General features: G+C 44.1%; 1 protein-coding gene across 4 annotated transcripts in view; it reads right to left on the bottom strand.

Moving 5' to 3' along the window:
- The window catches only part of MOSPD3 (motile sperm domain containing 3), a 35,882-nt gene that overhangs the window by 8,396 nt on the left and 11,551 nt on the right, over positions 1-15,935 (bottom strand). For all 4 annotated transcript variants that reach the window (XM_069215663.1, XM_069215661.1, XM_069215660.1 and 1 more), the window contains exons 3-5: positions 15,531-15,606; positions 11,009-11,226; positions 6,008-6,172 (exon numbers count right to left, since the gene is read on the bottom strand). In XM_069215663.1, the coding sequence (XP_069071764.1) occupies positions 6,008-6,172; positions 11,009-11,226; positions 15,531-15,606 (459 nt within the window). The remainder of the gene's footprint in view (positions 1-6,007; positions 6,173-11,008; positions 11,227-15,530; positions 15,607-15,935) is intronic.

Genomic DNA, 15,935 nt, shown 5'->3' with positions numbered 1-15,935 from the left:
ATTGTACTTGTTATGGACTCCCTTCCAGGTTCAGACAGACCACAGGCCTCTCAGATGGCTAAAGCACATGAAGGGTAAGAATTCCACCTGTTGAGGTGTTACATCTCCCTACGAGGAAAGGACTTTAGGGTGGAACACCATCCTGGGAATGACCACTTCAATGCTGATGGTCTTTCCAGGTTCTTCTGCCTTAGTGAAGATGTAAGGAAATGCCTCCTTGGCATGGTTACCCCCTGACTTTTTGCCTTTGCTGATGCTAAGTTTTGATTTGAAAGTGTGCTGAGGCCTGCTAACCAGGCCCCAGCACCAGTGTTCTTTCCCTAACCTGTACTTTTGTTTCCACAATTGGCACACCCTGGCATCCAGGTAAGTCCCTTGTAACTGGTACCCCTGGTACCAAGGGCCCTGATGCCAGGGAAGGTCTCTAAGGCATGCAACATGTCTTATGTCACCCTGGGGACCCCCTCACTGACACACTGCTTGCCAGCTTGTATGTGCTAGTGAGGACAAAACGAGTAAGTTGACATGGCACTACCCTCAGGGTGCCATGCCAACCTCACACTGCCTATGCAGTATAGATAAGTCACCCCTCTAGCAGGCCTTACAGCCCTAAGGCAGGGTGCACTATACCATAGGTGAGGGCACCAGTGCATGAGCATTGTGCCCCTACAGTGTCTAAGCAAAACCTTAGACATTGTAAGTGCAGGGTAGCCATAAGAGTATATGGTCTGGGAGTCTGTCATGCACGAACTCCACAGCACCATAATGGCTACACTGAAAACTGTGAAGTTTGGTATCAAACTTCTCAGCACAATAAATGCACACTGATGCCAGTGTACATTGTATTGTAACATACACCCCAGAGGGCACCTTAGAAGTGCCCCCTGAAACCTTAACCGACTATCCGTGTAGGCTGACTAGTTCTAGCAGCCTGCCACACACCAGACATGTTGCTGGCCACATGGGGAGAGTGCCTTTGTCACTCTGTGGCTAGTAACAAAGCCTGTACTGGGTGGAGATGCTTATCACCTCCCCCTGCAGGAACTGTAACACCTGGCGGTGAGTCTCAAAGGCTCACCCCCTTTGTTACAGCACCACAGGGCACTCCAGCTAGTGGAGTTGCCCGCCCCCTCCGGCCATGGCCCCACTTTTGGCGGCAAGGCCGGAGGGGATAATGAGAAAAACAAGGAGGAGTCACTGGCCAGTCAGGACAGCCCCTAAGGTGTCTTGAGCTGAGGTGACTAACTTTTAGAAATCCTCCATCTTGCAGATGGAGGATTCCCCCAATAGGATTAGGGATGTGCCCACCTCCCTCAGGGAGGAGGCACAAAGAGGGTGTACCCAGCCTCAGGGCTAGTAGCCACTGGCTACTAACCCCCCAGACCTAAACACGCCCTTAAATTTAGTATTTAAGGGCTCCCCAGAACCTAGGAACTCAGATTCCTGCAACCTAAGAAGAAGAGGACTGCTAAGCTGAAAAACCCTGCAGAGAAGATGGAGACACCAACTGCTTAGGCCCCAGCTCTACCGGCCTGTCTCCCCACTTCTAAAGACACTGCTCCAGCGACGCTCTCCCCAGGGACCAGCGACCTCTGAATCCTCAGAGCACTGCCCTGCATCTAGAAGGACCAAGAACTCCCGAGGACAGCGGGTCTGTTCACCCAAGACTGCAACTTTGTAACAAAGGAGCAAATTTAAAACAACTTACGTTTCCCGCCGGAAGCGTGAGACTTGCCCCTCTGCACCGACGCCCCCGGCTCGACTTGTGGAGAACAATCACTTCAGGGAGGACTCCCCGGCGACTGCGAGACCGTGAGTAGCCAGAGTTGACCCCCCGGAGCCCCCACAGCGACGCCTGCAGAGGGAATCCCGAGGCTCACCCTGACCGCGACTGCCTGCTCTCAGATCCCGACGCCTGGTAAAGACTATGCACCCGCAGCCCTCAGGACCTGAAGGATCCGAACTATAGTGCAGGAGTGACCCCCAGGAGGCTCTCTGCCTTGCCCAGGTGGTGGCTACCCCGAGGAGCCCCCCCCCTTGCCTGCCTGCTTCGCTGAAGAGACCCCTTGGTCTCCCATTGCTTTCTATTGAAAACCCAACGCTTGTTTGCACACTGCACCCGGCCGCCCCCGTGCTGCTGAGGGTGTACTTTCTGTGTGGACTTGTGTCCCCCCCGGTGCCCTACAAAACCCCCCTGGTCTGCCCTCCGAGGACGCGAGTACTTACCTGCTGGCAGACTGGAACCGGGGCACCCCCTTCTCCATTGAAGCCTATGTGTTTTGGGCACCACTTTGACCTCTGCACCTGACCGGCCCTGAGCTGCTGATGTGGTAACTTTGGGGTTGCTCTGAACCCCCAACGGTGGGCTACCTTGGACCCAAACTTGAACCCAGTAGGTGGTTTACTTACCTGCAAAAACTAACCAACTCTTACTCCCCCCAGGAACTGTTGAAAATTGCACTGTCTAGTTTTAAAATAGCTATATGTGATTTATGTGAAAACTGTATATGCTATTTTGCTAATTCAAAGTTCCTAAAGTACCTACCTGCAATACCTTTCATTTGAAGTATTACATGTAAATCTTGAACCTGTGGTTCTTAAAATAAACTAAGAAAATATATTTTTCTATACAAAAACCTATTGGCCTGGAATTGTCTCTGAGTGTGTGTTCCTCATTTATTGCCTGTGTGTATGTACAACAAATGCTTAACACTACTCCTTTGATAAGCCTACTGCTCGACCACACTACCACAAAATAGAGCATTAGTATCATCTCTTTTTGCCACTATCTTACCTCTAAGGGGAACCCTTGGACTCTGTGCATACTATTCCTTACTTTGAAATAGTGCATACAGAGCCAACTTCCTACAGAAGAGAACTCCTATGAGAGTAGCTACTTTCAGCCAGGGGGTCTGTCATCCTTGGTGTTGTCTTCCCCAAGACTTTTGCCTTCACTCCTCCTGTTTTCTGAATGTTGTTTTTGTTGGCATTAGGACTCTGTGCACTTTACCACTCCTAACCAGTGCTTGTGCTATCTCCCTAAAACATGGTGAAATTGTTCTACACCCGACTGGCCCATTTAATGTACTTATAAGTCCTTAGTATATGCTACTGCATGGCACCTCAGGTCTGTAAATGAAATGCTAGTAGTGGCCCTTCAGCACTCATTGTACCACCTACTAAAGTAGCACTATTAAACATGGCTCAGGCATGCCACTGCAACTTATAGTGTAATTTTAAGCTGTCAATTCAAACTGACAAAATAAACCTTTTGCCAGGCCTAAACCTTCTTTTATAACATGTAGATCACCCAAAAGCTAGGCCCTAAAAAAAACATTGGGCACGGTGCACGGTATTGAAAAAGCAGGACAACCGGTTTTAAGTTTTACATGGCCTGGTAGTTAAAAACTAAATTTATTTTTCATTACTGAAAGTCATAGCTCCCCCAGTGTATAGCACTGGGTTACCTCATTACATTTAATAAGTACTAATGCTTGATTGAGGACAGTTAGGGATGTCAAGCTTGGACTCAAATGGATTGTAATTTAAAAACCTCTTTGACTGCAAAGTCGGAATTTAAGTCAAAATTCTGAAAATGCCACTTTTAGAAAGTTAGCAGTTTCTTGTCCTAACCATTTAGTGTCTGCTGTCTGTGCCCTGGGTCACATGACTCAATCAAAATGGCTGAATTATTTCACCATGAAGATATTTGCTTTAAGCAGTTCTGCAATGTAGCTATTTAATTTGGTGTGCTGCAGCTTTGAAATAAACAACGAAGGCTGGACTAGACATAGTGCGGGTAGATCTACCGGATCTAATGTACTACTGAGGGGGAATTCTTGGATGCATACTACTGTATTTTGCAGTGATGTTTAAGCACCAATGTTTGGCATATCTTTTGAAAGGCAGGGTTCATTTGGACAGAAAGCCAATGTCTGTGTAAAGTGATGTAAGCTGAGTCAAGACACAGCTCAGGCAGGGACAGGCTGGCCATTAAGGAGGTTCCACCGGCAGCATAGCTGCTTTATAGATTACAGTCACCAGGCTGCCCATAAATATCAGCCTCCCCAAAGTCAAATGCAGCAGGTCTGTCGTTCCTTCGAGGCTGGGGTGATGGTAAGGATGTCAAGTAGCAGCATCCACTGCAGCTCCCTTGATTATTGCAGACATGAAACCTGTTGAGTCCTTAATTAAACCTACCCAAGACTCTCCAATAAGGGGAACAGTAGCATCATTCTTCCAAACCTAGTCAAAAATACCCTTAGTTTGTTGGGTTGTACAGATTCGGAGACACGGATATTTTCTACCTAGTTTAGAAGAAACTCCTCATTGTCTTCCCAAAAATATTGCCACACACGAACATTGTAATGGAAGAGATATCCCCTAGAGAGAGGCAGAAGCTAATGTTCCTCAATCGCAAATAAGCAAGGATGAAACTGTATTTCATTACACTTCATAAAAGTTAGAGGCCTTTGTACAGTTCTATATCTGAATAAGTTGTAAAAAGCAGATGGTCAAAATGCTGATTTTGCATCAAGTCCTGAAGTCCAATTGGGAGTAATATTTCCCGGTTTCCATGAGTCTCCAGGATGGCTAGTTTCACGTACCAACCTTGGAAGAGCACAGGAAAAATCTAAGGTTTACTGTGGGAGATATCTGTGAGTAGTTCAAGGGTCTCTCTTTCCAGAAGCAAAGGCTGTGGCAATTGCTCACCTCCATCGTGGGGCCATTTCCCAGAGTCTGCTGGTGGATACCCAATTGGTGCGGGCTAAAAACCCTTTCTAGACGAGCTTCTGCACAAATTGTATCCAATGCATAGGAGTGATTCTGGATGCCAATTTGCTCAAGGCATTTCCTCCTCGGATCAAGTGGATTTATATATATGGGAAGGAATAAACAAATATGGATTCTCCTTACCAGACAGCGAAAGTCAGTCTCATGTCATCTTACTGGTTTCCGATTCCAAGGTTATGGGTCTAGATTGCTGAAAGTCCTTTAATTGGCTATGATGGTAGTAAGTTAAGCATGAATGCGAGCACACAATAACTCTAAATGGAAATCTTTGGTGATCATACATGGTTACAAGTCAGGAGGTAAGACTAACCCATACTGGGTCTACTCTATGTCAGGGGCTTGTTTCTACAAGATTTGTGATGCAACCTCTTGGGTTTCTTTGAGCTGTCCTGCTGAAGTAGATCTGTTTCCTGAATTTTTTAGTGTGATTTCAGACATATCCCCGATCAACCTCCAGAAAAGATGCTTTGAGAGTGGTTCAAATAAAATATGTGAAGTAGTAACCATCCAATAGAAGAACAAGTTACTTATGTTCTGTTATGTTCTTTCTTATGAATGATTCAGTTACCACAGATTCGATACGGCCCTCCTACCTCCCCCCTCAAGGGTTTCATTTCTAAAATGATTGGCTTACAGCATTAATAGCCATATCTCTAGAGTCTGCTGCACATCTGCCTCGACTAGGGGGTGGGAGGGAATCCAACCAGAATTAAGGTTGACTTCAGATCCAATGACACCAGTAAGCATTACATAAGTAAGGATAACATCAATATTAGAATATGTGTGGCTCCAATCTTCAGGAGCTGAACTCTTCAACAGACAGAACATTACAAACGGTAATTAACTTGCTATTCTAAAGGGGTCTGTGTGACATGCTCACAATCTCTAACAGCATAATGTAATCTCCCATGTTACTGCTTACATAACTGTAATTGTTTACAATCATTGAAAGATACAAGCTACACACTGCTGGGGCTCATGACTCATATTCCACCCTCATCCAAGGGGGTGAGCTTTCCAAAATAATAATTGCGGCTCACTTCACGAAGATCCCTGCCACTCCCTCTGCATATCCCTTCCTCTCAAGTTTTCCTTAGAACATTTACAATGTCAGGTGTGCTGAAACCTTTATGGCATTCCCATCAGCCTTACAGGAAACATGGAATGCAGCAGTAACACAAACATCCACAGCAGCAAACAGCTGGACTCTTACCCAACACGTAGGCAGACACCAGTTTCTGTATGACGGTGACATGGAAATTTTCTGGGACCAGAGCACTCATTTCACCCTGCAGGGGCAGCATCAGAAAGGCCATGCAGACCATCCCCACCAATATGTAGAGACTGAAGAGGGCGGGCGACAGAGGACGCATGGATGCTGTGCAGAAAAAGAAATGCGAGAGTGTGTGTGTCAGGGGCTCAATCCTGCAACAAAAGCGTTTGCCACAAGTAATTTTGTTAAATAACACAGAATGTTTAAAGGTGTATGTGATCCTCCAATTAAATATTTTACTGCTACAACAATAATAAATATATGTACCTTTTGATATAGAGAAATTAACCACACCATATGTTAACCACCGATTAAATACTCTCATGAAACAGAGGTTCAGTAACAAGTCTTATATGGGAGAAAGAGGCAACAGATAATTTCATCAAAATTAGTTCAAACCTTACACACCTGACTGCCACTCTTCAACTACACATTTCATGTCCTCCATGGCTCCTTACTGCTATGTATTGTGCTTTGATTCAATAGATAATTGACATTGTTTGAAAACGATGTGAAGTCTCTGTCTAAACTGTATACTACAGTGAGTCACACAGTAAAATTTTGATTGAAAGGGATTTTGTCTGAGCCACATTTCCAGCGTTTTATGATGCAGCACCCAAAAAATGAGGGAGCAGGGGTGGGTAAAATATTTTCATGCCTGAACAACAGAATAGGGATTATGTTGCTCATAAAAAATGCTATGCTCAAAGCCCAACATAGTTGCTTTTAGGAGCACTGTGAGGGGATGTGCAAAGTAATTACCTTAAAGTTAACTGCATGGCATGAGCCACTGGATGTGCTCTGGAAAGGAACTTCCCCAGCATGGAAGTCTGTAAGCAGTGCCAGCATTCAGGGTCTTCTGGCGCAAATGCCATCCACAACGTCACCGCCAGGGAACTTGCTTTCATGTTGACAGGGCAAGGCAGCATCATTTACCAATGTACTTACTATCGGGTTAATTACATTGCCCACTCCCTAATAGTGGAATATTTGTGCCTTTTTTCAAATTTAGAGAAGATGGACACAAAACGAGAGAAAACATAAATTACCTGAGATTTCACATGTGCTTAGCAGAGAATGAAAAAAGCAAAAAGCACCAACCCATACATGGGATAACCAGGGGTTGGTGTAAGATGATTGGAAAAGTTGGTATAGCTTACAACTGATTTACTCTTTTCTAACGGAGAAGGGGAATTTTACTGACATGGCTGGTTTCTTACCCGGAGAAGCACACGCACCAAGCAAAACACTGTTATTTCCCAATAAAAAGGTCAAAACCACCAGTCCTGATCCTGGGAAGACATCAGTGGTTACAATAGTCCTACACTCCCCCTCCGTTCCCTCTTGTGAGGGCATTCTAAACAAAGCTGACGGTTCATAAAGCGAAGTTGCTGAAAGCAGGCCACGGTTGCATAAACTCCAAAATATTTGAATGAGTACAATGCGTTAACAGGGCAGGCTGGGCATCATGATATAAACTGATTTCCTTACCAAGGTGTGAAAAATACCCCTTGACTATAACAGTGGAGTTTCTTAGGAAGGTGGACGTGGCCCTGCTTTAAGGTAGGCGCCCAGCACAAATAGCACCAACTACTGCACTCCAGGTCTACTTACGACAGAAACTGCCCTTTCGGACCTAAGAAAGTATTATTGGGCATCACAGTTGGTGGGGGTGAAAGAGTAGGTGTTCTCTTCATATAAGAAGCCATCTTTGCCCACTGATAGAAATGCACTTTTGGTCAAAGGCTACCTTAAGAGTATTTATGGGAAAAAAGTTGGGGAGAATCTTCTCATATCCACAGTAAAGTTTACAGAAACACCTGAAGAGTTTGGGACGGCAGGATCACAGTGAAGACCACCTTGGGGGATAGCACTTTGCTGCAGGAAGTGGGACGCATGACTGGCTTTAGGAAATGGGAGTCTATGCGTGTAGCTACAGTGAGAAAGGTTTGGGACTGAGGGAGAGATAACATTTCTAAAGCCCTAAAAACTGAGTTTTCTGTTCAGGAATCTCAAGGTTATAAAAGTATTCAGCTGAAGCATGTCCTGCACAGATAGAACAGTAAGTGGATAGCTCCCAAATACAGTAATAAGTGTTAAATTAACCATATTTCTAAAGCAATATCCAAAATATATAAACTATTGATGCATAATGCCACTAAGGTGCTGGGGAGCTGAAGGGCAATTGGGATAGGAATGTGGGAATACTGGAGAATACTGAATGGGAATAAGCATGTGTGCATCACAGGAGGTGGTAATACATTCGGGATTCATGTTGCTGCAGCTAAGAATCCTGCATCCTATTTATTATACACAACAGCACTGCATGTTGGGAGGACCATGAATAAAAAGTGCCTGAGAGGGTGTGGAAGCAAAGAACATTCTTCCATAAGACATGGTAATGTCTTCCAATACAGGCCTTCAGCAATACAGTGGGAAGTACCTGTCCAAGGTGATTGAAACCACTGTAGATTTAAGGACACGCTTGGTATGTCCACAAATGTGGGAAGATGCATGCCAAAGTATAGTAAAAATGTGTAGGAAATATGGTTGGTGGTGGCCAGAATGGACACTGAAATGGCTGTGGGGTGCACAAACAGCGACTTTGACACTTGGTACAGAACTAGTGTATGACGACAGCGAAAGCTGAAATTTTGAAATGAAGGAGTTTAGTTCTCATAATCACACAAGCGTATGGTGACCGTGACCATAGAATATCACAGTCTGGCACCGAGGTGCGGTTGTTACCATTCTAAACATGTGATCTCAGTCCACTAAGAGGAATGAAACATCCTGACTTTTCCAGGGTCTTAACATGTCTAATAGACAATGCTTTTGGCCAATCTGCATTAAGGCTATAAAGACAGAATTTTCTATGAACCCTTAGGACATATCTCGCGGTGCCTTGAGACCCTACAGGTTAGTAGTGGGCTCTAAAAAAGACTGACTGATATGACAGTGAGATTGTCAATGGCTCAACCCTTATGCGATTGCTAGCTGTGCGACTTACACTCAATAGTCAAGCAGAAGGAAACCGAAGTTATAAAGTTGTTCAGTTTCATATGAATTGTTGTATGTGAAGCACCCAGCGGCCATAAATCAATACAAATAAATAAACCTTTAAATGGCTACTGCCCTCAATGAGTGCTGTCTGTTTGTGCTTTACTCAATAACCTCAACAATAAAGGCAGTTTGAGTAACTACAGTCTGTGATTCTCACACTATGCACTATGAATGAGTGCTGATGGCTCTGCTACTTTCATACACAGAATGCCTAAAAGATATTCCTCTTTTAGACTCAGAGCCATGAACAGTGTCTGGCTGGTCTTACACACTTGAGTCCCTTGTGCCGCTGTTGTGTTAGTTTTGGGAATGCAACAGAGGTGCAAACCTTAAAATCATATCTATGAGGCAATGCAAAGCCACTCTGCGTGGCTTTGAAAGGCCTCATAGATCTGAAGTAAAGGAAGGCAGTGCAAATCTTGGGCACTGAGATAGTTGTTCCCACAAAACATCCATGTATTCTGACACATTCCCAGATTTTAAGGACTTGTAAACCTGGGGATGCGCCAAAACCTTGCGCTTCCCCGGGGGAGGCGTAAAGAGGAGAAATACCTTTATTTCCCTTAATTTTTTCCTCTATGTATGCTGCATTCTGCAGCGCACACAGAAAGAGGAAACCGCTTCCAGAATTGTTTTTGTGAAGGAAGATGCCCCTTCTGGAACAAAAGCAACCCTGCATGGAACGCAGACACCCTAGCACAATGGTGGAAGTGTGCCTGATATGGTGCTGGGAAGCTGATTGTGCGTCAGTGCAGGGGGAAAGGACAGGGATGCACTGTATGCTATAGATACGAGGTGGCTTACTTCGCTGCCTTGAGCCAAAAGCCCATAATCATGGGCCTCATTTCAATGAAAGGCTGCTGCCTCTGCTACTCTCAAACTCAGAATGCCTAAACGATATTCCTCTTCTGCACTCAGACCATGAGCGGTGTCTGGCTGTTCTTACACAAGCAGTTCCATGAATGGCTGGCAGCTTTGTTTATCTAGCCCTTTGCGCCTTGAATGGTGTCCAGCAGTTTGAGCTTTTCTCACGGAGTGCCCGAAGGCCTGCTGCGTGAGATGCTCTCACACTCAACACAATGACCAACTGCTGCCTGTGATACTTTGACAGAGCTCTCTGTTTGCGTACTCTTTCTCTCACACTCTCTCTCCTAGCATCCTGAATGGACGCTGGGAGCTTATTCCATCAGAATCTTCACACTGCCTAGAAGGCCGTCATCTGCTCTCCTTTCGCACTCAGCACTAAAACTTCAGCTCTCTGCATGACTGCTTGTTTTTGCTTCTTTCATTTGCCATACACTGAATTCCTGTAAGTAAGCTTTTCTTACATTCAGCACTCCGAATTTATACATGCTATTCAACTTTTACACTCCACTCAATGAATAGATGTTGGCTATACTCTGATCCCTGACTAGAAGCTGACTGTGCTCATCACACTCCATTCTCTGAATTGCTGCAGGCTGTACGCATCATGCACTGTGCTCGCTGATTGGCTACCAACTGTGCTTATCACACACTCAGTTCTCTGAATGGCTGTAGGTTGTACACATCATGTATTGTGCTTGATGCTTGGCTGCAGACTGTACTTATCACACACTCAATTCTCTGAATGGCTGTAGGCATAATGGATTGTGTTTGCTGATTGGCTGCCGGCTATGCTAACCACACACTCAATTCTCTGAATGGCTGTATACCATACGCATCATGGATTGTACTTGCTGATTGGCTGCTGGTATGCTTATCACACACTCAATTCTCTGAATGGCTGTAAGCATCATTCACTGTGCTCGCTGCTTGGGCTGGCTGCCGACTATGCTTTAAACGCATTCAGCGCCATGTATGGTTGAAAGCAGTGCTGCTCCCACTGACTATGCTTACTTTGCTGCACTGGGAGAATGTGCTGTGCATGCCATGGTACACTGTCTCTTAGAGGCCTTCCCTGAATGGTGGGACTCTGCTCCCTCTTCGTCGGGTGAAGAACTGAGGCGATCTCCTTCCGGCCCACGTTCCTTCGGCTTCCTTCTTCAGATACTTCTATTCGGAACTTATCTGTAGTGCCATAGTAGCGGGCACTAATGTCCTTGTGCCGTACAACACTGTGGGAGACAACAGAGAGTTATTTGTTCCGTCAGTGTTAACATATTGTGCTCCTCCAACCCTACACTGAATGTGTCTAATCGGCATACACTAACACTCAGCAAATGGATTATTTTACGATAGGGTTGTCTTTCCCCCTAAGAGAAGAATTATACAAGCATTTGAAAAGCAACAGGTTTCACATTTTCTTGAGCTAGAGCTATTGGCATTGAAAATTAACTGGACTTTCTTTGCCTCATAAATTGATCAACCCTGCCTCATTAATTTCGTCTTTTCCTGCTATATAACTGCAGTGGCCCAGAATTTCACCAAAATACTATTTACCTTCTTCCTCTATCTTAGAACATATACAATTATCATATAAACCTTTATCAGAAATAAACTTTTGGCGTTAGTGTGTAATGCTCAACACACCATAACAAAAATATAATTTGGGACGGATTGGAGGGTGAAAGGAAAGAGTGAGTCAGAAGTAAAGATGGAGAGGACAAGTGGCGTAGAAATGGTGTCATGGGCCCTGGAGTAAGAAAGGAAAATGGTTGGCTGCAATTTCAGTAGAAAAATATGGCAGTACTTAGAGTTGATTGAGGTCCATAGGTCTCTTGGTTCCGGGGCCACTGCACCTTTTTCTCCATTGGTAACTAGGCCTCAGGAGAGAAAGCGGATGGGGAAGAAAAAGAAAAGTGAAAGGAATACAACAGACAAAAGAAAGAGAAGGGGTTGCAAAGAAACAAAAGAAGGAAGGGAAAGAGAGAATGAGAAAATGAAAACACAACCAAGAGAAGAAATAGAGCAAACGTGTGAGACAAAAGAACAAAGCTAAGGAAGCTAGCGAACGAAAGATAAAGAGGAAAAATAATGAAAGATGTGTGAAAAGAAAGAGAAAAATGAACATTAGAGAAAAATAGAGATGGTGAGAGAAACAAGCAAAAAAAGAACCAGGACATTTATGTAGTGACACATTTCCCACAAACATAGAATGGGATAACCGCTTTGACACTTCGTGAAGAGACACACAAAAGGAAAAAGAGGTTTGTTTGCAGTCAAACTTATTGGCAAAAGTGCAATTAGCCGTAACAGGGGCGATGGCCAAGGTGGTAACAAAACCTCCACAAGGAGGGACAAGGGTAACCCATTTACCAATGTCATCAAAGGATTTCTGAAGGGTAAGCCCACGAACAAGTGGTAGTGATTGACGTGAGGTGGCGTGGTTAAAAGCCCAGAAACATACCAACATGTCGCAAAAGCAGCGCTTGCACGCTGCTATGCTCGACCTAAAAAGGGAGACGAGTAGAAATAAACAGTTGAAAGAAAGAGCTAAACTATTAATGTGTGGATTTTAAGAACTGGAAAGAGAAAAGAGAAGGGAAAGAAAACAGTTAGAGTAAACAGAGTAAAGGAAAGAACAGAGTGAGATAGGTGAAACAGACCCTCACAAATAAAGATGGCAGCTAGAAATAGATTTAATTGGCTCCCCCAAGTCCTCAAACAGAAGTCAGTGTGGAACAGCAGGGGGCACTGCAGAATAGCAGGAGGTGCATTAGCAGAGTTGTATATGAACTCCAATGCAGCAGTATTGGGGTGCTTAAGATCAGGATTGGGGGTATAGACACAGCTGTGTCCCGGTCTAGTGTTGAAATAACAGAAAGGCAGTGGGTTAGGAATGAGAAACGGAGCGTTGTGTAATTCCTGGTATTGGAATAATGAAGGTTAGGGTTGAGGTGCACTCACTGGGTATGTGTGTGAGCCTTAGTACTGAGACAAAATGTGCACTGAATGTTAAAACTGATGGATTCTGCCGGAGCTGTGGGGGTTTCCATCAACAGTGGCGTTGGATGTTAGACTTGAGGTGCACTGGCTGAGCTGTGTTTTGCTCTTTTGCGTCCAATATTGGCTTGGCAGTGGGACTGAATATTAGAATTGAGCTGCTGTAATGGAAATGTATGTGAGTGGGGTCCCAGAATAGGAAAGGAAGTGACCTCGCAGGGGTAGAACTGAGGTGCACTGATAGAGCTGCGCCTGAGGTCCCAGTACTGGAGCAGCAGTGTGTACTGACTGCAAGAACTGAGGTGCTCTGGCAGACAGCGTGTGTACGGTTTCTGGCACTTGCACAGCTGAGGGCTTGGACAGTGTGAACTGAGGTGCACTGATTGAGCTGCGAGTGGGATTCCAGTGGGTACTGTCTCTAAGTATTGAGGAGCCCTGGTAGAGCTGGGTGCCTTGGCTATAAGCATTTAAAAGTGATTATCTGCCCTTGCTCTGAGCTCACAGGCAGGCACACTTGGTAAAGAAAAGCCAAGGAAGGGCCAGAGCCAGGCAGCTGAGAGAGAGGGTGCTGAGAGCCAACAAAGACCAAATGTGACCAAGATAACAGCCTGAGTTATAGCCTTGTTTACAGCTAAGCTGAGAGGAAGAATGCTCTGCAAATGAAACGGAGGCTTCCCTGGACAGAAGCAGGAAACAAAGTAAAACAAAAAAAAAGTCCCCTGCAGACCAGATTAACAGAAAAAAAGCTTAATTATACAGTAGTTGGTCCCTGCTCCCACACAGACAAAGAGGGACAAAGAGGCATGACAGACCACTAGCAAGCAAGAATTTTTAAATGACACTGAAACTAACACTTGAGATAGCTGGAAGCCCACAGAAGAAGTGTACTTAAAAGGAAACAAAAGGTCGTACGCTTAACCTAAAAAGGAGGTTGTTGCTATACAGTTATTCAATTAACTTTGCTTTAGTCCTAATAGGAATAAATTTAAACATAGACATGAATATTACCTTTAGTAACCATTCTTTTAAACAGTATTTTTAAAAGGGAGTTTTCACTTTGAAAAGCATTCTGGGATTCTTGACATTGGCAGAGATATTCCATGTTTATTAATAATAATAATATAGATTCCATGATGAAACACTTGGTATGCAGTTGTTAGCGTGGAGATATACTGAATGAATCCCAGCAGTGCATTACTGGGTTTATGATGGTTGATTGAATCACATGTAGGTTTTGGAAGCAATCGGAAATGACTTAAAACATACAAATGAAGTACTGAATCTAAAAGAGAAAACAAAAGGTAACCCTGTCTGATCACCCTACTGAGCCACTGGCCCTTATCATGAGGTATGGGGTAAATTCCAATCTGTGAATTAACAGGAATTTGAGTAAGGATTGGAATTCAGAGTAATGCAGTAATTACTACACCCTTCAGAATTTTCCTCTGCCCTATTTAGGGAGGTAAAATCAGCCAAAAATGGTGGAGAAAAATGTACAGTTAATTCAAATTCATGCAGAATTAGGTACAAAAAAAAATCCCAATTCTGCATCTAATGACACATTGTCCACAGCAAAAATTTGAACATGAGGTATTCATCTTCCCTGGTGAACACCGAACCCAGGGGTGTCGGAATTTACCATGTGAAGTGAGTACCTCACCATTTACCTCACAATCAGGGCCCCTGTGGTGTTCTGGTGACAGAATAAACCACAAGACTGGAAACTGACTACTATCTAAATGTCAACAGAACTAACAGCAGGCTTTCCATAAACATAACAAAAGATCAGATTGTTTGTATATTAGTTTTAAATTACAAAAAAGATTTCTCTGTTTTTAATATTTTTCAGAGGTTGAAAATCCACGATTACTACAGATAAAGTAATCTCTTTGAATTATGTGCAATGACTGAGAGGAAAATTATCTCCATAAATTACACACTCCCTCTGTATCGCGTCCACACCTATCTGCCCCCCTTAAAAACTAAGTATGTGACTACCGCAGGCTCTGCTTCTAAAGTGAAGCTTGCATAGTTTACAGGCCTAAGAAAAAGCGAGATGCATTCTTTCTAAATTTGGCTTTTTGTAAAATATCTAAGTTAGCATAGATACACCTTCATTGATATTTTAAGTAAATTTATTGGACATCCAAAAGTGATTCTCAAAGTCAAGAACAGGGCTTGCGGTTAACAGACAAGGACCTGATTTAGATGTCGCGGACGGGTTACTCTGTCACAACAGTGATGGAGTAATCCGTCCGCCAAAGTCTGACTCAGGCCCAAAGTCCGAATATACTCATCTGCAAAATCAGAACATGAGGGCCACAGAAAATTAGACACTGACAAGGACAGAAAATGAGGTTCACGGGGAAGATTAGAAAAGGAGGATCACAGGAAATGATAAAAAATGAAGGTCTTAGGCAAGAGAGAAACTGAGGGCAACAGGCAAGCAAAGAACATGCAGGGCCACAGACCACTTCCTCACAAAGCCATGTCAGACTGCAGCTGCCCCCTAAGGCCCGACTGAGTGCAGACTCACATATCGATGCAGGACTGAGGCTTCACAAGTCCCTCTGCATCCACCACGGTGTACCTGGAAGGAGCTGTAGAAAGGACTGAGAAAAGAATACAGACGTGGGTTAGACAATTCCTTTGTTTGGCCCTACAATTATTTCTAGTAAAAGCACTCCTAACTGAGAAAATGAGTCTAGAAAGCATAATACTCCCATACAAATGAAGGTGACACAATGACTGAGCCGCCTGGCGCAATTTACAAGTACCAGCTTTTGGGCTCTTTGAAAATAATGGACAGGAATGCAAATGGACACCCAGAGAGTGCTACGGTCGTATCAGCAGCCCTTGGTGATGAAGTTAAAAAATGCTGTGCATTTGATGGACTTAATCAAGGCTTGGTGCATGAGTAATTTGTAACCCAACAATAATG

Source organism: Pleurodeles waltl, chromosome 12 (genome assembly GCF_031143425.1).
Source record: "Pleurodeles waltl isolate 20211129_DDA chromosome 12, aPleWal1.hap1.20221129, whole genome shotgun sequence".
In the NCBI taxonomy this organism is placed as follows: Eukaryota; Metazoa; Chordata; class Amphibia; order Caudata; family Salamandridae; genus Pleurodeles; species Pleurodeles waltl.
Note: the sequence above shows the minus strand (reverse complement) of the source record. Positions and strands in the feature narration are given on the sequence as shown.